Consider the following 24,692-nt stretch of genomic DNA (forward strand, 5'->3'; position numbering starts at 1 on the left):
TTGCATTATGGGTTGTCCATAAATCCAGGTGCTATAGATCATGTTCATAGAGCTGCTCTTACCCTTGTATCAATGTCCCACTTCTCAGCAAGCATTCCTCAACACACAGATGAGCTGGGTTCCTCCTTCTCTGTCCTATCCAGATCAGATTCAGCGTCTATTGACCTGGACTGGACTTGTCAGAACGGCCCGACCAGAAGAATTCTCCTTTTTATGCACATTACACCATGTACATGTTCTCAAAGGTAAGATTTTTGTCATTTAACTATTTAACTAAACTATTTTTCCATATCTACAACAATAACCTCCACTATCTGTACATTTAAGTGTTACCAGCTCTATCAGCATTATCATATTGTAGCTCAGTCAAATATCTGTTGACCTAAGGGATTGCGTTTTAGAATACTTTTATTTTATTGCTATCGCATGCATTTGGTCATGGTGTCCTAGCAGAACGTCTCTCGCTCAAAGAACATGGCAGAGATACAGAAGGCTACTACAGCAACCTGTCTAGTGTTGACCTTCAGTGTCCAGCTCCGTCCTCAGTTATCTATTTGCTCCTATAAATAAAATATGAATTGAATGTTGAGTTGTGTAAGACAAATTGAGCCTGTGCGTATTTATTTGTCTATCCTGTGATGCCCTCTGGAGGCAGAGTTGTGCTGTAATTGGTCAGATTGTTTACCCATGATGTTCTGAGAGGTTAAGGGGTCACTGTTTTCCCCCAGGCACATGTTACCTAATTGGCTGATCTAGCTGGTTTTGTGTGTTTGTATTGTTTGGAGAAAGTTGGTAGTTAAGTGCCTTGCTCAAGGGAACAATGCCATACAGTCCTGGTAATTAAACTGGCAACCCTTTGGTTATAGGCCAGCTTCTCTAACCTTGAGACTACTGCCACCACTATTGATGGTGTTAAGGTAGAACAGTGAAATTGCTGTGTATGGGATCGGATATCCCATTTCATTGAATGATAGAAAGAGAGTAAGGTCAGAGAGGTTGGATGAGGATGATGACCTTACCGCATGACTGGAGTGGACTTTGATGACTAAGGGATACCTCTTGTTCCTCGCATTACAGAGACATAAAGTGTCAGGGGGAAGAGAAAAGGAGTGTTTATGTGTGAGAGAGGGGCGCGGGGGGCTGATGTGTGGGTTTAAAAATCGTAGTCCTCAAACTCAGCATGAAATCTGTAATGGGAAAATCAACCCGCTGACTCTGGTGTAATTGGATTTTACAGGGACTCGTGCTAATTCAGAGAGCTGTGGGTAGGTAGCACAAAGCTTGCTTGGGCTAGACAAGCCATACCGCAGGCTAAAGGGGCAGGATGTGTGGTGATAGGACATGTGGTGTGATTGTAAGTATATGGGTGGGTGTGTTTGGTAGGGGGCTGCAACAAAGAGAAAATAAACTGTTCAATAGTCTCTGGGAATGTAAGCGTCTGTAACGTTGACTGGAAAGGTAATAATCCCTTCTGTTCTGATTTGTAGCAGTGGTTGCTTTTAAAAGCTATGTGGCTTTAAAATATAACTTCTTTGCTGTGAATGTCTCCTCTCTGTTTAATCAGTGTGGCTGTAATGCAAGATGCCTTCGTTAGTGTTTACAGGATGCTCGACTTTAAATTTTAAACAGTTGGAATGAGAGGGCAATGTTACGCTTCCTACAAATCTGTCACAATCCAACACATCACTTAGTACTGAGCCAATAGAGAAGGTGGGACATACATCTCTACTATTGTTGTTTCTTAAATAATCATTTTGGATAGCAATGTCGATCAATTACTAATTTATGGTAAGGTAAATCATGTATGATTGTTCTCTTTTTCATTCAAACATAACTTTAAATATATATTTGTAGATGACATAAGAGCCACTAGAATACATAATATGAGTCTCTCTGACACATGAAGGTTAAGCAGGAAAGCCATCATAGTATGGTATGTCCCTCTTACTGCAGCACAGGCTGGTGTTGACAGCAGCAGTAATATGCACTGAAAGGACAATAGTCTCATCCCAACAGGCCCGATACTGTTGCTTCACCATGGCAGTGATGAGTGGTTTGTAATTAGTCAGAATTGTATCTGCCTAATCAAAGATCAGTAACACAATACCTGTACTGTAATTTTGTGCGAGGAGGAGGATGAGGAGCTTGAAGCAGATAGTTTCCGCATCATTGTGTTACACGTGCACGCACGCACGCACGCACGCACGCACACACACACACACACACACACACACACACACACACACTGGGTCTTTGGACACTCAGGTGAAGTGCTGAATGAGACCTCCCTAGGCTTAATGAATGATTAACTATCTTAGAGCTCTCAGAGCCAACGAGATCATTATGGACCGGACAGGAATGACGCTTTAGCAGAAAGTACTAGTCCACACAGAGGCACTCCCAACTGAACCCCTCCCTTGGTCCCCAGAATCTGGCCAGTTCTGTCAGAGGGACAGTGGAAAGCGGAGGTAGAGCACTGTGACGGTGAAGTGATACGGTCAAAGGAAAATACCTGCATCTGAGTCGTCAGAGGCTAAAAGTGACTCTAGAATGTGAGTGCTTCTCGGTTGCTAGCCCCAGGACGAGAGTCCACCTCTACTGCGTACTTGATTTGGATTCTATCTGATCCATTACAAGACCGATTCAACCATGACTCACATGGCTTTGGAGATGAGTGAGGTAATACTGCGGTGTGTTTTTCTTTGTGTGTCTGTGGAGCCCTGGTTCTAACTTGCGTCCTTTGTCCTGATCTTGTCCACATTCTGATTGTGCCCACATTTGTTTGTTTGGCAGGTGTAGACAATCTAAAGACACATTGTGATCAGATCATCCTGCCCACCTCCAGAGGTAGTCAGACACACATTGTGTGTAGACAGATCTGGACAGAGAAACCATTTAAATCATTATTTTTCCACCTTCGAAAATCATTCACAATAAATAAAAAAGTATTATTTTGAAAGAATAGCTGTGAAATAATTTGCATAAAGGAAAGGGACCAGGAATTCTGGTATCAATGCAAACATAGTGCAGACACATTTCTGGAAAGGTGGCACAGTCGGAATGTAGACAAGATCAGGAAAAAGGACCCATGTTAGCACAAGGTATAAACGAGGCTTTTGTTTATCCTCTGTTTAGAACAACATATTGATAAGGTCTTATATGCAAAATAGATTTTTCCCCAATGCTATGAAGACCACCACCTAAAGCGTCTACCTTTGCCAGACTTTGAAAGAAATATATAATAGCAATACATATACAGTATTCATATTGTTTTATCCAATATCTATAATTGAAGCTATATAAAGGCAGCATTGTATGAAGAGATACAGAACCGTGACACTCGGGTTTCTCTAGACACCTGGAGCCCCCTAAATGTGTGTTTGTTTCCCTGAGTGATGTGATGTGTGGTGTCAGTCAGTGGCCCACGCACGAGCAGTGCTATCTGTTTCAGGAGCCTAACGGCCACTTTGTGACAGAGTAACAGGATCCTGTGCCATAGTGGAGAGCCTGGGACAATGGGCCGGCCTCTCGGGTGATGGCCGCCGGGTCAGATAGGCTTTCCTGTTCCGTTTTAGCCTGCCATCAAATTTAGGTATCTTGTTGCTCATTTTCCGCTTTTGCAAGTGTCATCCTTTTCTCTCCACATCCTTTTGCATTCTTTGTGTGTGTTATCACCTGTTTCAGTCTCCTTTCTACTCCCATCAACCTCTCCTTTAAAAAGAGTCCTATGTACCATTACCACGAGATGCCACTGTTTCCTAGATTACAGTAGAACTGTGTTGTGCAAGTGTATCTATCTCTGTGTGTGTGTGTGTGTGTGTGTGTGTGTGTGTGTGTGTGTGTGTGTGTGTGTGTGTGTGTGTGTGTGTGTGTGTGTGTGTGTGTATTATTATGTATGCATTTACATGGATTGTGTCCTTGGGCCATACTGGTTGGCCATCTCATGACGACCTGGTGTTATCTTCTCATCTGCCAAGTGTTCTCCGTTTTTCAGCTCAGATTCCCCCTGAATGGCTGTAATCTCTGCCTTGCTCTCTGAGGCGTACCACCGGCCTGCCCAGCCTGATGCCAACAGAGCATCAACAATGGGCAGAGTGCCAGAATCAGGCCTGGTATGCAACCTGACCACTCTGAGCCATTGTCTCTGTTCAGTATTTTAGGCCTGGTACAGGGTGGTCAGGTGTAAGCAGGCAATGTGCAACCTTGATGTCACATTGGAAGGAACCTTGGCATTAGAGGAAATAATACGAAATAGTGAATTTAATGCTTATAATTTGATGTTTTTTCCATTGTCAGTGATTTAGAGTGTGTCAAACACAAACTCTTTCTCGCTCACGCACAGAATGGAATGTCAAGACATTTTCCCTTTCAGTGTGGATAAGAAGGCTCCAGTTCCCATGTTGGTGCTAAGAAGGGGAGAAAGGGAGGGTTGATCCTCATCGGCCTCTTCTGTATTGTCAGATTGATTCTGACATCTCAAATAGGGCGCCTTCAATGATATTGTTCACTTGTCTCATTGGTTTAACTTGATGATGGGCTGGGAGGAGATTGGACAGATCTGGAAGGAGGGATGGTGGAGTGGAAGAGAGTGCAAAATAAAGAGTGTCTTGGAGGTGGGAGAAATCAAGCCCCCACCCTGTCCACATCCATTACCCAGTTATCCTCTTTCCTTGAGGATCGGAATAACAATTCAATAGTAATAAAATCAGACTTAAAATGAGTTTCCATGTTTTTTCCCCCTCATGATAACTATAGGTGTCATAGTCCAACACAAGTCTGAGACCTTACTTCTCCTTAAAGTCTGCTCCTTGTCTTATGAAGGACTTGTTTTGGGGGTTCACAGATTAGACTAATACACCTCCCACCTCCACCAACCCTCACCCACATCCCCTGTTGCTCTCTCTATTGCTCCATCGTTGCCCCCAGCATTGCCCCCCTTGCATTAAATAGGCCAAATCCCTTTTGTGTTTTGACTGCCGAGTGTGAAATTGACTATGACGTTGAATGTGTTCTAATGAATAATTACTGAGTAGATATACTGGCTGAATGTGTGTAATGGATTGTAGACTGCTCTTTAAAACATGTTCCACCAACGTTTTATTCACACGACCAAAAATGCAAGAGAGAGGAGGGGCATTGTGTGATAATTTTATACAAATTATTATCTTTTTATGGATGTTTTCTCAACTTCACAGAAAATTGAAAAAGCCTTTTTTTTTGCAGTTCAGGGAAAAAGTACTATAGGTTTTCAGTGTTGCAGGGCTGGCAACCATGTAAGCTGTGGCCTGTTGCTGTGCCGGGATGCTCTGCCGGGTTGCTCTGCCAGGCTTGGGACAGGGTGGGAGAATGGGGGTTGGAAGAGGAGGGTGTTTTTTTAATCAGAGGAGTGGATTGAAGATGTTTTTAGCACTCCTGTGCCTAGTTTTAGGCAGCTTTAGCGATATCCCACTGGGCATAAACTGGTTGAATCAACGTTGTTTCCACGTAATTTCAACAAAATAAATCAATGTGATGATGTTGAATACATGTGGAAAACTGACTGGATTTTCATAAAGTAATCAGTGGAAGGGAATTTTCTTCACCCACCTTTTAACCTAAATCCAATGGCATGGTGATATTTTTGGTTGATTTCACGTTGAATTCACGTTCGTTGTTGTCAACCAAAAGTAAATCAAAACTAGACGGTGGGATATGTCTTCAGGTAGCATGGTGTGGGCCTGGGTGTGAGCCTCTGGATCTCAAATTAACTTTTAACTCATGTCCGGACATTTACCAAACGGCTCCTAGTAAACGATTCACTGTAGCTCACTGAAGCTTAGAAGATAGGCATGAAGTACAGTCATCTCCGAAATGATTGGCACTCTTGATAAAGATGAGCAAAAAAAAACTGTGTAAAGGAAATCATACAAATACTGAGATATGTTGTATTCTAAGAAAAAAAGAAAATTATACTATTTTATACTAATACAATTGCTCAAAGAGATTGTGTTTAACTCGTAATATTTGTTTCTCTCAAAAAGATAGGGGTCAGAATTATTGGCACCCGTGTTTTCAATACTCCTGCACCTTCCCCTTGTGAGGATAACGGCACTGAGTCTTTTTCTAAAATATTTTATGGGATTGGAGGAGGGATCTTAGACCATTCCTTCATATCAGATCCTTGATATCCTTCGTCTGTGCTTATGGATTGCCCTTTTCAATTCACACCACAGGTTTTCAATGGGGTTCCATTCCGTAGACTGAGAAGGCCTTCCCTAGGGAAATGGCATCAGGAAACCACAATGAAAACAATTAAAAAAGTGATGAATCACCTTATGTGTTGGTGCCCTTGGCCCATCTTCCACCTTGTAACTGGGATTGGTAGTGTTTGCTTTCCTGTAAGACGGGCTGAAAATAGCCCTGTTTCCCCTATAAATAAGAGTCCGGGGGGAGATTGCTATCCAGTGCTTTGCTGAGCAGGACAAGGGGGTCATTTGGTGGAAAGGGATTTGGAGAGAGAGAGTAGCTTTAGAACAGTTCAGTCATCACTGTACATACATACAACTGTCTTTCCCACCTTTATGTCATAAATACTGTAAGTAAGCTAACAGTTTTATTCAAGACTTAGTAAGTAATAAAGGTATACATGTGACACACACACACACACACACACACACACACACACACACACACACACACACACACACACACACACACACTATCACTTCTGCTTCCTTTCTCGCTCACTTTTAGCCATTATTGATGGCTTCCTATTGGTGGAAATGGAGGGGGCAATATGTCAATGTTTCCTGCCATACTGTTCTGTCCCTAAATAAACCCAGATGTTCACTATAAAAAGGGATTGAATGCTCACAGCAGTCTGATACAGAAGACTTTCTTTCACTCAAGGTAGGGACTTACTTTGAAAATCTTTGTAAAGAAAAATACATATTAAGCTACATTTTGTGTATGGCAGTGTTTGAGTTGTACATTTAAAAATTGCCGTCACCATGAGGGTGGATTGTTGTGGGTATCGATTACGACACCATGGGACCAGGTTAACTTGGCACTGTTTGTATGCCAAACCGGTGGAGCGTTGAAATATTCTGGACAGTACTTTCATAGCACTGTAATTAAGGAGCACAGATCTGACTGATAATGTTACCTGATGCATATTGCGGCCCTAGAGCTCATTTGTTTGGGACACAAAACTTCAGCAACAATTGCATTCCATGCCGGTAAACCTTTGCCTTCTGTTTAGTATGTACATTATGGAAGCACAATAGCATTGTACATGACACACTCATGTTCTAAGCTGTCAAAGGGATAGCATTATTTGCATTTCTAGGAGTTGATTACAGTGCAACATCTTTGGAGTTGGTATGTGTGTTTTGACCCTGCTGTTGGGGTAAATTACAGGGCGGAGTCTGCCCTATAGTTGTGTGGGGAGGGGGACGTGTGTATCTTAAACAGTGACAAGAGACTGATTGCTCCTTGAGGAACATGGAAGTAGATTAGATAGGGATCCCTAAACTGACCTGCTATCTGTGCTGAGAGGATGTGGTCAAGGCCACCACACACTGAGTGGAAGTGGATGGAGGGCCAGAGATGAGGACAGATTGACAGTAAAATAACTGGTGTAGGGCGAGATTGTCTGTGTGTGACAGTGAGCACCGCATGGCACGGCGTCATACCTGACGGATGCAGATAACTACAGGGAAAACAGGACACAGTGGAACAGGACACATGAAAACCCTTAAACATGTGGTGTGTATCTGAAAATAATACAGCCGATACGTTATGTTGTAAGATGTGGAACATCTCAACTGGTTTGTCGTAAATAAACGTTTACAGCTGTCATGTCTTGATGAGATTTGTGACAGTGTTGTTGGGTTGTGCTTCCGGGGCATTTGCACAGCTATAAGATATCAATGTAACCATCCTGGACCCTTTCTTTGATTGGTCAGAGCCTGGAGGAGCGCTGTAACCGGATCCTCCGGGACATGGAGGGCTCCCTTACGGCCCGGGATCGGGTGGGCATCCAGGATTTCGTTTTGCTGGACGCCTACACAAGTGAGAGTGCCGTCCTGGACAACTTGAGGAAACGCTTCAACGAGAACCTCATTTACGTGAGTCTATCACCTACACAGTCCAGAGGTATCACATAGCCTTCCTTTCAGCCAGAAAGCCACCCTACCTCAAGATGCCAGGGAGAACACAGTGTTCCTCCTCTAATTGAACTGGCACTTTGCTCTGCTGAAACAGCAGCTACCGTGCTGTAACTACAGCCACAGGGTGAGCTACCTTACTTTCTGTAAGGTCAGGTCTGATAATTACTCATACTGTGGATAACAAGCACAGCACATTCTCGTTGCAACCATGCAGTGAGGCATCCATCTCTCTTTCGATTCTAATACATTTCCCACAGACCTACATTGGTACGCTCTTAGTGTCAGTGAACCCCTACAAAGAGCTGGGAATCTACACCAAGAAGCAGATGGATATTTACATGGGCGTCAACTTTTTTGAGCTTCCACCCCACATGTAAGTTGCATTTTTGTACGTGTGTAACGTGGCTGTGTGCTTGTATGTGTGAACCACACGATATGAAATAGAGTGCTGCCCATCTATATCCACCAGCAGTATTACTGAACCTCTACATTGCCCTCCCTTTCAGCTACGCCCTGGCAGACAATGTCTACCGCACCATGTTAACAGAGACCAACAACCACTTCATCTTGATCTCAGGGGAGAGTGGAGCAGGAAAGACGGAGGCCTCCAAGAAGATCCTGCAGTTCTACGCTGTGAGCTGCCCCAGTACCAAACTGCTGGACAACGTCCGAGACCGACTGCTGCTGTCCAACCCTGTGCTCGAGGTGAATACCACAGTGAAGCACATATGACACGAGAAATTAACATTGTTTGCACACTGCCATTTACAAATACAATGACTGATAATACAGTCTATACCTCTCTAAGGCTTTCGGAAATGCCAAAACCCTGAAGAATGACAACTCAAGCCGCTTTGGGAAGTACATGGATATTCAGTTTGATCACATGGTAAGAGTCAAGACGTTGAGCACAGCATTCCCATATTAAAACATCAGAGGAACATCAAACATCAGCACGTCGATCACTGTTATATCTTTAATGATCTAGGGGGGAGCTGTTGGTGGCCACATCCTCAGTTATCTACTGGAGAAGTCCCGCGTGGTGCATCAGAACCATGGAGAGAGAAGCTTCCACATCTTCTACCAGCTAGTGGAGGGAGGAGAGGAGGACCTGCTACGCTGGCTGGGTCTGGAGAGGAACTGTCAGCGCTACAGTTACCTGGTACAGGTGGGAGAGGTAACCTATCAACACTACAGTTACCTGGTACAGGTGGGAGAGGTAACCTATCAACACTACAGTTACCTGGTACAGGTGGGAGAGGTAACCTATCAACACTACAGTTACCTGGTACAGGTGGGAGAGGTAACCTATCAACACTACAGTTACCTGGTACAGGTGGGAGAGGTAACCTATCAACACTACAGTTACCTGGTACAGGTGGGAGAGGTAACCTATCAACACTACAGTTACCTGGTACAGGTGGGAGAGGTAACCTATCAACACTACAGTTACCTGGTACAGGTGGGAGAGGTAACCTATCAACACTACAGGTATTAAAGAGACAAAGAATCAGTGATTCCATGGAGTGGTCTATCATCATCTGGATATTATCTCCCTTCTCACCCAGGGGGAATGTGCCAAAGTCAGCTCAGTCAACGACAAGAGTGACTGGAAGACGGTACGGAAAGCCCTCAGTGTCATAGAGTTCAGTGAGAGCAATATAGAGGTGAGTCCTAATCGCTCTACACTACGAAAACACTACCATCAGATACTGAAAGGTGAACAGAACATATCATTTGTCATAAAAAAAAACATATCAGTTATGACCAGCGTCTTCTCTTGCCCATGATGTAGAGCCTGTTTGCAATCATTGCTAGCGTACTTCACCTGGGAAATGTTACGTTTGTGGCTGACTCACAGGGATACGCCACTCTCAACAACAGTCCGGAGATACATTGGCTGTCCAAGGTGAGACACTTCTGACGGCAAACTACAAACTAATGGACAGTCACTCTATTTAGCGGTACTCATACCACAGAAAACTATCGAAGCACTCTCCCTTTTCAGACATTATGGCAACTTTTCAGATGAATTGAAATCCCTTTTCAATTAGAGTATTTGGTGATGTGTGATTGGTTGTTTCTCTGCTGTGTAGTTGCTGGGCATTCCTGCACAGGTGATACAGGTGGGTTTGACACACAGGAAGATTGAGGCCCGATCAGAAGAGGTGAGGAGGATGCTACTGTTTTGGGCTCATTCATAGAACTTCATGCCATCACAGTAAATGTGCAACCTGTCTCTTGAAAATCAATCTCTGTGGTTTGTCTGTTGTGCTGGTCAGGTGCTCAGTCCCTTCACCGTTGACCAGGCAGTATATGCCAAGGACGCTCTAGCCAAAGCCATCTATGGCCGCACCTTCACCTGGCTGGTCAACGAGCTCAATGAGTCTTTAGCAAACAAGGTGAGTGACCTTTTTAAGTGGTCCACCAATAAGAGTGATGTCGTCCCAGTCCAAAACGACATCTAACCAATCATGACACTGCTAACAAGTATAGGATATACAGTAAGTAGTAAGACAGTAATATAGGAGGCTGACTGGTATTGTGCATCCATGTAGGATTCCTCCAGGAAGACCGTGATTGGTCTGCTTGACATCTATGGGTTTGAGGTCTTCAGTGTGAACAGGTGAGGGAAGACATGTGGGTCAGCACCTGTTGTATTCGGCGCATGTGACAAAAGCAATTTGACCCGATAGTGAATTTTAGAGTGTGAAAGGATGAGCCTAATGACTTGTCTCTATATGTTTAAGCTTTGAGCAGTTCTGCATCAACTACTGTAATGAGAAACTGCAGCAGCTCTTTATCCAGCTGACCCTGAAGTCAGAGCAGGAGGAGTACGAGATGGAGGGGATTGAGGTAAACGCTCCTCCTCTACTCAAATCTATGTTTGGACTTAGCTACAAAACTGATGTAATGGGCTACACAGCTTCATGTTTTGTATTGTTGTTTTTCAGTGGGAGTCAGTGCCATACTTCAACAACAAGATCATCTGTGACCTGGTGGAGGAGAAATTCAAAGGCATCATTTCAGTGCTAGTATGTAGATACTGTAGACTTGACTGGATGACTGACAGACTCAGCAGTCAGACTGAAATGTCGTCAGACAGACACGATAGCTTTAGATTGGGTTTGTGCTCATGTTCTGTCTCCTTTCCACTAGGACGAGGAGTGTCTACGTCCGGGAGAGGCCACAGACATGACCTTCCTGGAGAAGCTGGAGGAGAAGATGGGAGGTCACCCCCATTTTGTCACGTGAGTGAGGCAGCGTTGGGATACTGCAGCACAGTAATACATTTCTAACAAGAACTATTAGATAAAGCTGAGCTCCCCCAACTGACAGCTGAGGATGGAGGGGTCACGGTCTGCCTCTGTAACACCTGACTAGAACATCCTCTTCTCTCTCTGTCCACATCCTGCAGACACAAGCTGGCTGACCAGAAGACCCGGAAGACTCTGGAACGAGGAGACTTCCGCCTCTTACACTACGCAGGGGAAGTCACATACAGTGTGGTCGGTGAGAGATGAGTTCCACAACGTAATATACCCAAGCACTCCGCCCTTCCTCTCACTGTTTCTGTACACCGCTCTCCATATTTGTCTCTCTAATGTGTCTCTTTGATATGGTTTCAGTAAGCCGAATATGCCCCAAGAGTCGCCCCCCAGTTCACCTCACTTTCTGTCTCACTGACAGAAAGTGTTACCAGTCTTTATCTGTTATTTACTCTCAACTATACCTTTCTGTTTTCCAGGATTCCTGGACAAAAATAATGATCTCCTGTACAGGAACATTAAAGAGGTAAGTGTGCCCAGGGCTCTCGCTGGCACTGTTGTGGTCCGGAATTTACATCGTGCCAACTGCTGTATTATTCATTGTTAAGCACACCTGTGAATTATAGAGGAGGTGATTGTTAAGCATTGTTTTGGGATAGACTGACAGGACTGTTAAGAGGGAGTGTTTGTTTGACTGCCTCTTGGTTTTGAAAAGAAGCCGGTTCTTTATCTTTCATCCTGAGAGATTTAACGGAGAGATTTTCCACCTTCAGGTTATGCGCCAGTCTAAGAATGCCATTGTTAAACACTGCTTTCCCAGCACTGAGCCGGACAGCAAGAAGAGACCTGAAACAGTAAAGAGACGTTCTGTTGACACATGATCCACCAAAGTGAATTAGAAACATACCCATCCTTTACTGTTGTGTGTATGGTGTTCTGACCTTGCCATAAGCTTGCATGTTAATCCCCTGTCTTCTCAGGTGGCCACTCAGTTTAAGAGCAGTCTGGTAGGCCTGACTGAGATCCTCATGTCTAAAGAGCCCTGGTACGTCCGCTGTATGAAGCCTAATGAAGGCAAGCAGCCAGGTGAGGCCTCATCTATAAACCGTAACTTACATCTATGGTAGTCTATTTGACTAAGCACCACACACCTGTATACTCAGTATAGCCATTACACCAAAAGGAACCTTCCCTAATAGACTTGACCTATGCATGCCCTACAAAGTATTACTTGGCGCATTCATTAAACAGTGCATGACCTGATGCCTGTAGCTTTGTGACCTCGCGCAGGGCTCTTTGACGATGTGTTGGTGAGACACCAGGTGAAGTACCTGGGGCTGATGGAGCACCTGAGGGTCAGACGGGCCGGCTTCGCTTACCGCCGGAGATATGAGATCTTCCTGCAGAGGTAAATACAACCTGCACTTCAAAGTTCTGTAGATAGTGTGCAATTGCTCTGTCCAGCACACCCTGCTCTGATACATGGCTGCCTTACAGTATGTAGATCTGATGCTCTCTAAACAATATATTTAACACGGGTGTTTCCTATTGTCCCTGCCAGGTACAAGCCCCTGTGTCCAGACACCTGGCCTAACTGGAAAGGTACAGCCGCAGAGGGGGTGGAGTGCCTGGTCAAGCACCTGGGCTACAAGCCTGATGAGTACAAGATGGGAAGGTGAGGTGCTCTCCAGGATTATACATTTGGGTTCACCTGTCAACACACAGTCTGGCTGTTTCTCACTGGCTTGTCTTTCATGATACAAAAAAGGACCAAGATCTTCATCCGCCATCCCAGGACTCTGTTTGCCACCGAAGACGCCTTTGAGGTCTGCAAGCATGAGCTGGGTGGGTCCTGGCTCTAGCTTAAGTCTTTCAAACAACGGATCACAGACCACTACAAAAATTCAGGAATTGGATTGTTATATGGTGTTGGGATTATTTCAAAGAAAATGCACCTATTTGCCTATGAAGTTAGGTTCTACGTGTGTCTCTTTATGTTACAGCTACAAGGATCCAAGCAAAGTACAAAGGCTACAGAGTGAAGGGAGACTACATCAGACAGAGACAAGCAGGTAACTGCTGAATGAGACACAACAGGCCTCTACTTTTGACTGCCTTGGAACTCGTATAACAAATATGACGTATAAGCCGATACGTTTATCAGCTTGTGTTGTCTTGTTAGCTACAAAGATTGAGACATGCTGGAGAGGCATGAAGGCCAGGAGAGAGAGGGAGAAGAGAGCCTGGGCTGTTAAGGTCATTAAGAAGTAAGAGACAAACATCTGAAGATATCACCAAAGACAAAGGTCCAACATCTACCACGCACAATGAAACGACATAACGCTCACCAATCAAATCTCTTGTACTTATATTTTGTAGGTTCATCAAGGGCTTCATGACTAGAAATCAGCCAGCCTGTGTTGACAACACAGAGTACCTGGCATTTGTCAGGCAAAACTACCTCACACGGCTCAAGGAGAATCTACCCAAAACAGTTGTGGACAAGAACACCTGGCTAACCCCACCTCCCATTATGCAGGAGGTGAGTCGCAGTAGGGAATTGACTTTACTTGAATACTTGCCCTAACCTCATTCTGCACGCCTGTGCGTCATGGTATGAGTATGCTGTACACTTATTACATACATTTGTACTTGTAGGCCTCACAGATGTTGAGGAAACTTTACACCCGGCACATGGTACGGAGGTATGTACAAGGAATCATGACAGAGCGGAAAGCACAGGTAGGCCTACCCTACAAGCCAGGGTGCTTTAATGCATATTTGAACTGCATTTGACTATAGGGATAGCCTCACTGATCACTTAATATATCGCTACTGTGTTTGCTTACCCCATGTACAGTTGCAAATCAAAGGATTGACCAGTTCCATATTCAAAGGAACAAAAGAGAACTACCCTCACAGTGTGGGAATACCATTCGTGGACACCAGGATAAGTAAGGCATAGGCCTTGTGCTGATTAATTATGTGCCCCATTGTGCACCTCTCACAAAGCAACAGTGATAATGAAAATGATTTATGTCATTTGACCAGTTGCATTGTTATCTGGTCAGGTGAGGAAGACATCCACATTAAAGTCTACCAGATGATTAGGCAAGAACGCATCAAGGTAAACACACGGAGGGAAATAAGCTATGTCAGAGTTCAAATCAACTTTAATGTTCAAATGAAAGTAAGCCCCATACCTTCCCACAGTACAGTGTTCCTGTGGTGAAGTACGACAGGAATGGCTTCAGGCCACGTTTCAGACAGCTGATCTACACTGGAAGTGCAGCCTACCTGGTGGAGGAGGCCAAGATCAAACAACGGGTGGAGTTCAACAACCTCAAAGGTTAGCACCACTGAGTGGAACGTGTGTGTGCAAGTGTCAAGTTTTTTCTCTCTCAATGGAATAGTCCGTGTGTGTATACTGTGTTAATTCAACCACTGTTCTAAAGTATCTGGGTGGTGTGTGTGTTCTTCCAGGTGTGTCAGTCAGCACCCTGAGTGACAACTTCCTGATCCTCCATGTCCAATGTGAGGATATCAAGCAAAAGGTTGGCTGCCCAAAAATATTTTCATTGATGTGCACAAATGTATTTAAGTGTCTTATTATGCTTTGCACCAGTTATTTTCTGAATGGTATATAGAAGTATAAAATGTGCATTGTTGCATTTTCTATTTGCTCAGGGGGACCTGGTGCTGCAGTGTGACTACCTGTTTGAGGCCTTGACCAAGTTGTGTCTGGTGGCCAACAAGCACAATTTTATCAAAGTAGTCCAGGGCAGGTAAGACCTGTGTTCAACTTGTAACTGGTCTTAAAAAAAACAACTGTCACCAAAAGTATTAAGGTAATGTTATATATTATGTCTGTGCTCATTTGCAGTGTAAAGTTTGACATCCAGCCTGGCAGAGAGGGGTTTGTTGACTTCAAGAGTGGCCAGGAGACCATGATTTACAGAGCAAAGAATGGCCATTTGATGGTGGTGAGTATGAAACTAAAGACTGTGTGGCCATTCAATTCTCAAAATGAACAAATACATTTTCTAAACTATTATTAAACAGTAGGCTAGGACATAAACACTTCTCTTATATTTACCCAGGAATCAACTCGAACAAAGTCCCGGGCAATGATACAAAATTGAACTGGATCCAATAATCAGATTCTACAAGGTTTTAGGCATCTTGGGACTTAAATCATGAATGAGAACCTGCATCCTCTCAGTAAGGGTTGGACATAATGAAATTAATTGAAATCTCAACAAACGGTTCGTACTGTGGAGGAAACTCCAAAGGAATGACTACTGATGCTCTACTCGGATGAAAACTTAACCGGTTATTAAGCTATACATCACATGCATGGGCTCAGTTGTGACTTATCAAGCAAAGCGGTCATTATAATAGGGCTCATTTGTAAAATATGGTTTTGCTTTAGGTATATTTTCCCTAGATGTCCCATTTTGTAGCGATATAAGCAACATGGTTAAATCATTCAAACATTTTGTGATTTTGAAGCCATACTTTTTATACTTTCTCACAAAGATGCTGTACCATATTTACATTAAAACCAACTAAGTATTCATAAACATCTTTATTGTAAGAAAAATGTGTTAAATACAGTGCAAAAGACACTTGTACATGTGAAATGATCTCAAAGAATGTCACAATTTTACGCAATGTCTGGAGTTGCTTTGTCTCTTCAGCTGTGATCCATCTTCCAAACAAGTTTCGTCTTGTAACCATGTCACCCGCCAATCATTTTTTGTAACAGGCAGCAATGACATCCATTTTTATCACACAGAACAAAACCAGATTTTATACATGATGTCAAAAGATCATTAATCCTTGACTACGGAAGAAACGGTGGCTTTATTCATACCACTTACAATTAAGAGGTGTGTTGTAAACGTATCGCTTCAGGGTTCCCGTAGGCAAACATCTAGGATCAGCTTCCCCTCCAAACATCCTTAATCATTAGTGGGGGAACTACAAAACTGACCGAAGATCACCATCTCGAGGTAACGTCAACCTAATATATCACACCTTTCAGTGTTTTTGTACACAACACCCTCTGCTGGACGAAATGAGTACATACAGAAAATAGAAGCACCCAATTTCTAAACACAAGATAAAATGCTGTTATACAGTTTACATATCACTTTATATTTTTTTATCTAAAACTGCTGTGGTAGGAAAATGTATTGTTCCACATTGTACATAATGTATAGAATCCTTTAAATGCAATTGACCTGAACTAGCTATACTGTGACACATACCTGAACTTCAAAGCAATGTTGTAGTGACATGATAAAGATTGTAAGCAGCACGTACACCCACAGACTTAAGGCACAATATCTCTACTGGGCACAAGTAATATGTCTACATACATACAAAGACAAAACATATGGAAATAAAGGCGGTAAAATACATTCTGACCACTGAAAAAAAGTTGACGGTTTAGAAAATACTGATATGGTCATTTGGGACAGAACATCCCTAATCATGTTCTACTTAGAATGATATCAGACAAGCAACAGTTCATTAGTGGCTGTGGTGCAGAAGCACAGAAGTCGCTTGTGGTCAAGGATGTGAGATTACCTATGGGTATACCGGTAGTGTGATCTCAGTGATGGGTAATGGTCACTGGTGAGGTCTGCGGATCCTGATAATGCTGGTTGGCTGGTATAGTTACTGGTGGTGGTGGGTGCGGTCATCGGGACGTTTGATGTGGATGCGGCGCACCCTCTCAATGCGTTCCCGTTCCTCGTCCTCGTCCAGATGATGGGATCGGCCTGCAGCGCCTCCTGTAGCCTCCAGTAGAGCGTTGTCTGGACCACGCCCATCCTGAGACTCATAAAGCAGGATGTTAAGGGTCTCCTCATATATACGAGCCTCTGGGAACTCCACCTAAGGAAAGAGAATACTGCTACTTAGATCATTGCCCCAAGGTCAAAAGACAAGAAAACTCACTGACAACCAGGCTAGTCTATGATTTGGTCAAAGCAAGAAACATTCATATCTTCCTTTTCTGTGGTTGTGCTGTGGGAAACTGCAAACCTTGGTTTGTTTCTTCTCTGTGGCGTAGACTATGGAGGTGCAGCACACCTCAGCGATCTTACGGCCCTGCCCATAGAACGACCAGCAGCAGATCTCATCCCCGATCACGTCCTTGATGAAGAGCACACGGCCGTTGAACCGCAGAGAGAGCTTGTCAAACAGCTCAATGTTCTTCAGCATGTTGTCATCGGAGTTGCTGTGAAAAGGCACCAGATGTTAATGTCTAGTTGTCAATCTGTTCAAATCGCCATACACATGTACATCAGTCTACCCATGATTAGGGCTGTTGCGGTGACAGTATTACCGCCACACCGAAGGTCACGATTCATGAAAGCAGTCAAATTCCACGTGACCATTTAGTCACGGTAATTAGGCTTCTCCAAGCTCTGATGCTGCTGATGGTCATTAGTAGCCTACCAAACTTGATAACTGCCTGGTACTCAGCACTCTATTGTCCCCCTAATCACTCTGACATCAATGCAAATGTATTGGGAAATCGAATCAAACACTTCATGAGAGCCCATGAGCTCATGTTGCGCAACATTCCTATAGGCTATGCAATTGCGCGAGAAAACAGAGTGATGGCCTCTACTACAAAGAGGAGGATCAGCTTTCTATTGGCTCGGCCTACTATATTTATTAGTCAACTTTCCTAATATTAAGCACATTGCTTATATTTACAACAGCCTACCTGGCTGGCATGAAAATAAACCAGTTTCAATACAGGTGCATGATAATGGTCCATTCTAAATCAAAACAAATTTCACACATATATTATTTAGTATATGTAAAGACAAGATTAAATCAAGAATAGTCTGATAGGTGACAATATTAGCCTTTCACTTGTGAATGATGCCCAGCATAAGAAACAATGCCTGTGCAACGTTTTAGAATCATAGTCGCACACCTCATGTAGCCTAGCCCATAGACCTACATGTTTTTTGCAAATGACACATTTGCACTTATAGCGTACTACCATGTGCGCATTGATGCACTTACAATGTGAAGAAATAGCCTAATAGTTTATCAACATTTTAAGCTAAACGCTCTGATCTGTTGCGTTAGCCATATTACATAAAATGTTTTTTTGATGATAGTGGTTGTATTACTTTGAGATCTATCCCATCTCACAACTGTCCCAGACTATGTTTGGAATACTTATTTCTCACACAGAATATAATAGGTTGATCTTTGTACTATGGGTGACAGTAGATTGACATAGGCTAGTGCTTTTGCTGTTTGTTAGGCCAACTCATCTTGTTGGCTGATGAAAAGTAAATATGGACAGTTCTTCAATATGCACCTCAGAATTGGATAAGGACGTGAGCAGTTGCATCCCCGATATGTCTGTCTTCACTTGTAGCCTGTGAGAAAGACCTGATCATGTGATGGAGCGCGCAGCACTCTGGTAGTGTTTTGCTAGCACAGACTGGAATCTGTTCCGGGATTCCTCCGATGGCATTGAGGAGCACACCACATCAGTCATTGGCTTCATCAATAAGTGCATCGATGACGTCGTCCCACAGTGACTGTACATACATATCCCAACCAGAAGCCATGGATTACAGGCAACATTCGCACAGAGCTAAAGGCTAGAGCTGCCGCTTTCTAGAAGCAGGACTCTAACCCGGAAGCTCATAAGAAATCCTGCTATGCCCTCCAACGAACCATCAAACAGGCAAAGCGTCAATACAGGACTAAGATAGAATCGTACTACACCGGCTCTGACGCTCGTCGGATGTGGCAGGGTTTGCAAACCATTACAGACTACAAAGGGAAGCACAGCCGAGAGCTGCCCAGTGACACGAGCCTACCAGACGAGCTAAACTACTTCTATGCTCGCTTCGAGGCAAATGGCACTGAAACATGCATGAGAGCACCAGCTGTTCCGGTAGACTGTGCGATCACGCTCTCCTCTGCCAATGTGAGTAAAACCTTTAAAACAGGTCAACATTCACAAGGCCGCAGGGCCAGACAGAGTTTCAGGACGTGTACTCCGAGCATGCGCTGACAAACTGGCAAGTGTATTCACTGACATTTTCAACTTCTCACTGTCCGAGTCTGTAATACCAACATAGTGCCTGTGCCCAAGAACACTAAGGTAACCTGCCTAAATGACTACCGACCCGCAGCACTCACATCTGTAGCCATGAAGCGCTTTGAAAGAATGGTCATGGTTCACATTAACACCATTATCCCAGAAACCCTAGGCTGACTCCAATTTGCATACCACCCCAACAGATCATGAAATCTCTATTGCACTTCACACTGACCTTTCCCATCTGGACAAAAGGAACACCTACGTGAGAATGCTATTCATAGACTAAAGCTCTGCCTTCAACACCATAGTGCCCTCAAAGCTCATCAGTAAGCTAAGGACCCTGGGAGTAAACACCACCCTCTGCAACTGGATCCTGGACTTCCTGACAGGCTGCCCCCAGGTGGTAAGGGTAGGTAACAACACATCCGTCACGCTGATCCTCAACACAGGGGCCCCTCAGGGGTGCGTGCTCAGTCCCCTCCTGTACTCCCTGTTCACTCATGACTGCATGGCTAGGCACGACTCCAACACCATCGTTAAGTTTGCCGATGACACAACAGTGGTAGGCCTGATCAACGACAAGAGCGAGACAGCCTATAGGGAGGAGGTCAGAGACCTGACCGTGTGGTGATGATTGTGGACTACAGGAAAAAGAACAGCAGTAAAATAACAATAGCGAGATTATATACCGGGGGTACTGGTACAGAGTCAATGTGCTGCACTGGTTAGTTGAGGTAATATGTACATGTGGGTAGAGTTATTAAAGTGACTGTGCATAGATAATAACAACAGAGAGTAGCAGCGGTGTAAAGGGTGGGGGGTTAAGGAAATGCAAATAGTCTGGGTAGCCATTTGACACACTGCCTGGTATAGAGGTCCTGGATGGCAGGGAGCTTGGCTCCAGTGATGTACTGGGCTATTCGCACTACCCTCTGTAGTGCCTTGTGGCCGGAGGCAGAGCAGTTGCCATACCAGGCAGTGATGCAACTAGTCAGGATGCTCTCGATAGTGCAGCTGTAGAACCTTTTGAGGGTCTGAAGACCCATGCCAAATCTTTTCAGTCTCCTGAGGGGGAATAGGTTTTGTTGTGCCCTCTTCACAACTGTCTTGGTGTGCTTGGACCATGTTAGTTTGTTGGTGATGTGGACACCAATGAACTTGAAGCTCTCAACCTACTCCACTGCACCCCCGTCGATGAGAATAGGGACGTGCTCGGTCCTCTTTGTTTGTTTGTATGTGACCAAATACTTATTTTCCACCATAATATGCAAATAAATTCATTAAAAATCCTACAATGTGATTTTCTGGATTTTTCTTTCTCATTTTGTCTGTCATAGTTGAAGTGTACCTATGATGAAAATTACAGGCCTCTCATCTTTTTAAGTGGGAGAACTTGCATAATTGGTGGCTGACTAAATACTTTTTTGCCCCACTGTATCATGCTTCTTAGACCTGTCTAAAATAAATAATGGATTTATTGTGAAGGTGTAGGCTGTATTACATGGATTTACTATACTTTTTAAAATGTAGAGGTTCCAAAGGTCTGCACCAGTGCCTTCTAGGCTATGTGTGGGAGCCAGGAGATGCTAAATGTGTTTCTGTTAATCAACGGTCAATTACAGCGAGACCGGCAGTTATTTGCTTGACAATCACTGGCTGACGAAATTTTGGGACCGCCACAGCCCTATCCATGATACAATCCACTTCACACGTACATGTAAGAAATACAGTATAAGCTCATTAAGTATTTTACCACAATCATATGTAATGTTTAGCCTACCTGGTGTAAGAGTACTTGTTGTTGCTCCTGTTGTATAACAGCTTGACTGTGGGCTGTAATCCAAAATTAAAAGGAACATAGGTAGTCAGTGTTGAGAAACAAATAGAATACAACTCCATGCTGTCTGTCTAATCATACATGTCAATTATGATTTAAAAAATATTTTTTACCTTGGAGGTAGAGATGAGTCTCTGTTCTTCCTTTGAGGATGTGACCAAAGGCACTTTACAGAAGGGCTCATACATATCTTTGTTCTGAAAGCATGGAGGAAACAGGACCCAAATAATTAAATGGGGACTGTGGCTACACCAGCATGCAGAGAAAGAGAGATACCAAGATAGAGATTGATTACAGGTAAGTGTTTACAGTATGTTAAGGTAGTACACAATACACTGGAGACTGGTGGGAGGAGCTATAGGACAGGCTCATTGTAATAGATGGAATTGAATAAATGGAATGGAGTCGAGTCAAACATGCGGTTTCCATTTGTTTGATGCCGTCCATTTATTCCATTCCAGCCATTACAATGAGCCTGTCCTCCTATAGCTCTTCCCACCAACCTCCACTGATACAATACCTCCAAGGCAGCGTGGCACTCGTCAGCTAGCCCCTGCACCAGGTAGTACTTGGCCTCTGCCAGGAGCTCTTCGACCTCTCTCCGGATCTCAGGCAAAGGTACAGCACCATCACGCAGGTAGTTCAGAATGGTCCCAAAGTGCTTCCCACACCTGTCAATAAGGATCCAGCCTGCAGGAGAGGACAGGACTCATTACATTGAAAAGTGGCAGAGACAACATAGTGGAGATAGTTGACTGTGTGTGTGTATCTTCATTTAGAGCCATATCAGATGGAAGGCATGCAAAGGGAGCTAGTCTGTAAAATAGAATCATATACTATGCAGCATCAAGGAGCATGTACTTTGCAGGACTAAAGACTTTGCAGTGGACATAAGGTTTGGGAAACCCTGGCTGCAGTCAACCCATGTCATCACCAATGCCTTCTCCACAGATAGAACAAGGAACTGTATAAATCTGAAGCATCCAGTTGGAATTTCCACTACCCATCAAATATGGCAAGGAGGAAGCCCAGTGGCCAGCAGTGGGAGAGTATGGAGCGAGATGGAACTGGGCCGACATTCTGCTTATTTTCTCATCTAAAAAAAGCCTGATCTCAATACAGTTTTCAGTTCCCAAAACTAGAATCTGTTACAAACAGAGTGCACTTAGTGTTTTAGGAGTGACCCTTTGCCAAAGCTTACATTTTCAAATTGCGTTGTTTACAAGAAGTGCAAGGCCAAATTTAATTACTGCACATGCGCACTTTAGAGAAGGTGTTCCCTAATGGAAATATGCAAATACATGCTAGAATGTGCCACTATGATCTCACGCTTGGCTGTGCCCACCTCCTTGCTTGTTTTGCCCATTATGCTTAATTTGCTCCCATTGAAAAGGACATAGATAAACTATCTTGGTTTAGTTATAAATATCTTTGCCTTCACTGTCTGTGAGGACCTCCATCCTGCCACTGAACATGGCCTTGAGCATGGTGTCCTGCTTGGTAAGGGTCTGCATGGTGGTGTAGTAGAGCACCCCGCCCACATTCAGCTTCACATACTTCGAGCTGGGGCAGGAGCCCTTGAAGGAGGTGGTACGGGTTGTAGCCGCTGGCAACGCCGAGCTCACCGCACTTATTCCTGACATCTCTTCCTGTGGGTCCAAACAGTCCATATGGAAGTCGTGACAATGCAATGGTGTTCACAGCTGATATAAATCAGGCACCCCAAAGAAATAGCATAATAACGATCGAGCTAGTTTGTTGTTTATATCATTGTTTATAACTAGCAGAAAAGCACATAGTTTAAGAACAGGTTCTGTTCTATGCTAAATAGTTCGTTATATTGGGTTCTCAGAATGGGGCCAATGTGACAAGTCTGTACTAGCTAACGTTAGTCATCAACATTTCATTAGCTAGCTAATCACAGGAAGCAATAGGTATAGTAGCTAGCTAAGGGACTTAACACCAGGCTCAACATAGACTCAGTGTACAAAACATTTGGAGAACCTTCCTAATATTGAGTCGCACCCCCTTTTGCTCTCAGAACAGCCTCAATTCGTCGGGGGCATAGACTCCGCAAGGTGTCAAATCGTTCCACAATGATGAATGATAGTGTAGAATTTTAGCAACCAGGAAATGACAGAGATATTTCCACTAGACAACACCGCCAAAGTCAGAAAAGCTTTCCTGTTCTGACATCAGATGCCGCTACGTCGGGAGAAACCAATATACGAATATCACAGTAGCTAGTATACCACAACTTTGGTAATACTGTGAAACACTATCATTCCACTATTAGTGCCAGATATATTGTGGACATTTTCTGAAAGAGTGCAAAAAAATCGTATGCATAACGCTACCACCTTAAAATATGTCGATCCTGCAATTAAATAATTTCTTAGCTATAATAATGGTAACTTTCTAGCTGTAGTAGATACATAATAGCAATTTAACGTTACCGTAGTTATGGAAGTTTCTAACTCTGATCTGGCAAGCTAACGGGCTTCATATGAATGCTACTGTAGCCACAAACGCTAACATGCTAAAGAACCTCCGCTACCGTTAGCAAAGCCATTGTTTAAGAGAGATACTAGCTTGCTAGCTACGTCGTTATTGTGGCACTATAACAACCATAGTTACAGGTTGGCATGCATTCCGCTAGCTGGCATCCTGTCGATATAACGTTACATATCTAGTAGTATGTGTACTATAACATTAGCTACATTGTCGACTGGATTCGTTCCTAGCTAGATAACATATATATATATATATTTTTTACCATAGAATCCTTGTTCAGTCAGCCTTGAAGAACAAAGTTTAGCACTAACATAGAGAATGATAGAGGCCTCTAGTGGCCAAAAGGCTGAATAAGCATGGCCAGCTTCGACCATTTGGTGGACTTCCAACTTAATTGGCTGATCTCTCCTGGTAACACTGTTAGAGTCATGTCCAATCGGGTCATCAGGAGAGATCAGCCAATCGTGAAGAAGAACATGGTCTACTTCAAAATGGAGATAGCTCAATGGCGCTGCCCATGCTGTCACAGGCGTGGAAATGGCACGTCTGTGAGTCCTCTATCTATGTCAATGGCACCAAACCACAAGCTAGATTTTATGCACAAAGACTTCCGGTTTAGCAGATGACGTCCATGGAAAATAATGAATTACGCGCTACCTCAGTGGGCACAAGTCGCATACACATCGCACATGCTATGATAAATTATACTATTAAAACCTATAACAATTATGATAGATTAAAATGACATAATTCATTATAGATTGAATCAGCATTCCTTAACTTGAGCAGGACTGAAATGGAATGCTCTTTTTTAATTTCTAAAATAA

At 43.6% G+C, this 24,692-nt stretch overlaps 2 protein-coding genes across 6 annotated transcripts; one reads left to right on the top strand and one right to left on the bottom strand.

The window, feature by feature from the left end:
• The first annotated feature begins 107 nt into the window (after positions 1 to 107).
• On the top strand, positions 108 to 16,002 carry LOC118387672 (unconventional myosin-Ih-like). Of its 3 annotated transcripts, none has more exons than XM_035776276.1 (32): positions 108 to 245; positions 7,947 to 8,108; positions 8,408 to 8,523; positions 8,657 to 8,855; positions 8,959 to 9,039; positions 9,139 to 9,327; positions 9,719 to 9,817; positions 9,946 to 10,059; positions 10,247 to 10,318; positions 10,433 to 10,552; positions 10,709 to 10,776; positions 10,901 to 11,006; positions 11,105 to 11,185; positions 11,310 to 11,401; positions 11,569 to 11,663; positions 11,899 to 11,945; positions 12,193 to 12,273; positions 12,400 to 12,505; positions 12,710 to 12,827; positions 12,981 to 13,094; positions 13,188 to 13,264; positions 13,423 to 13,491; positions 13,602 to 13,686; positions 13,799 to 13,961; positions 14,078 to 14,161; positions 14,280 to 14,373; positions 14,491 to 14,546; positions 14,633 to 14,768; positions 14,903 to 14,973; positions 15,107 to 15,204; positions 15,303 to 15,402; positions 15,520 to 16,002. In XM_035776276.1, the coding sequence occupies exons 1-32, from the start codon at positions 228 to 230 to the stop codon at positions 15,559 to 15,561; spliced, it is 3,153 nt and encodes a 1,050-aa protein (XP_035632169.1). In that variant the 5' UTR covers positions 108 to 227; the 3' UTR covers positions 15,562 to 16,002. The 3 variants fall into 3 exon arrangements, with proteins under 3 accessions (XP_035632169.1, XP_035632170.1, XP_035632171.1); XM_035776277.1 differs by having other exon boundaries at positions 9,139 to 9,318; XM_035776278.2 differs by lacking the exon at positions 108 to 245 and adding an exon at positions 6,831 to 6,888.
• Positions 15,993 to 24,372, bottom strand: LOC118387682 (BTB/POZ domain-containing adapter for CUL3-mediated RhoA degradation protein 3-like). 3 transcript variants are annotated; one of them, XM_035776297.2, is made up of 7 exons: positions 24,128 to 24,294; positions 22,787 to 23,000; positions 21,872 to 22,041; positions 21,465 to 21,548; positions 21,295 to 21,347; positions 17,474 to 17,669; positions 15,993 to 17,323 (listed from the first exon to the last, which is right to left on the bottom strand). In XM_035776297.2, exons 1-7 carry the CDS (start codon positions 24,128 to 24,130, stop codon positions 17,105 to 17,107), a joined length of 939 nt encoding a protein of 312 aa, XP_035632190.1. In that variant the 5' UTR covers positions 24,131 to 24,294; the 3' UTR covers positions 15,993 to 17,104. The 3 variants fall into 3 exon arrangements, with proteins under 3 accessions (XP_035632190.1, XP_035632191.1, XP_035632192.1); XM_035776298.2 differs by lacking the exon at positions 24,128 to 24,294 and adding an exon at positions 23,808 to 24,100; XM_035776299.2 differs by lacking the exon at positions 22,787 to 23,000 and having other exon boundaries at positions 24,128 to 24,372.
• Between the last annotated feature and the right edge of the window lie 320 nt (positions 24,373 to 24,692).

The sequence above is a fragment of the Oncorhynchus keta genome, chromosome 9 (assembly GCF_023373465.1).
Source record: "Oncorhynchus keta strain PuntledgeMale-10-30-2019 chromosome 9, Oket_V2, whole genome shotgun sequence".
Lineage (NCBI taxonomy): Eukaryota > Metazoa > Chordata > Actinopteri > Salmoniformes > Salmonidae > Oncorhynchus > Oncorhynchus keta.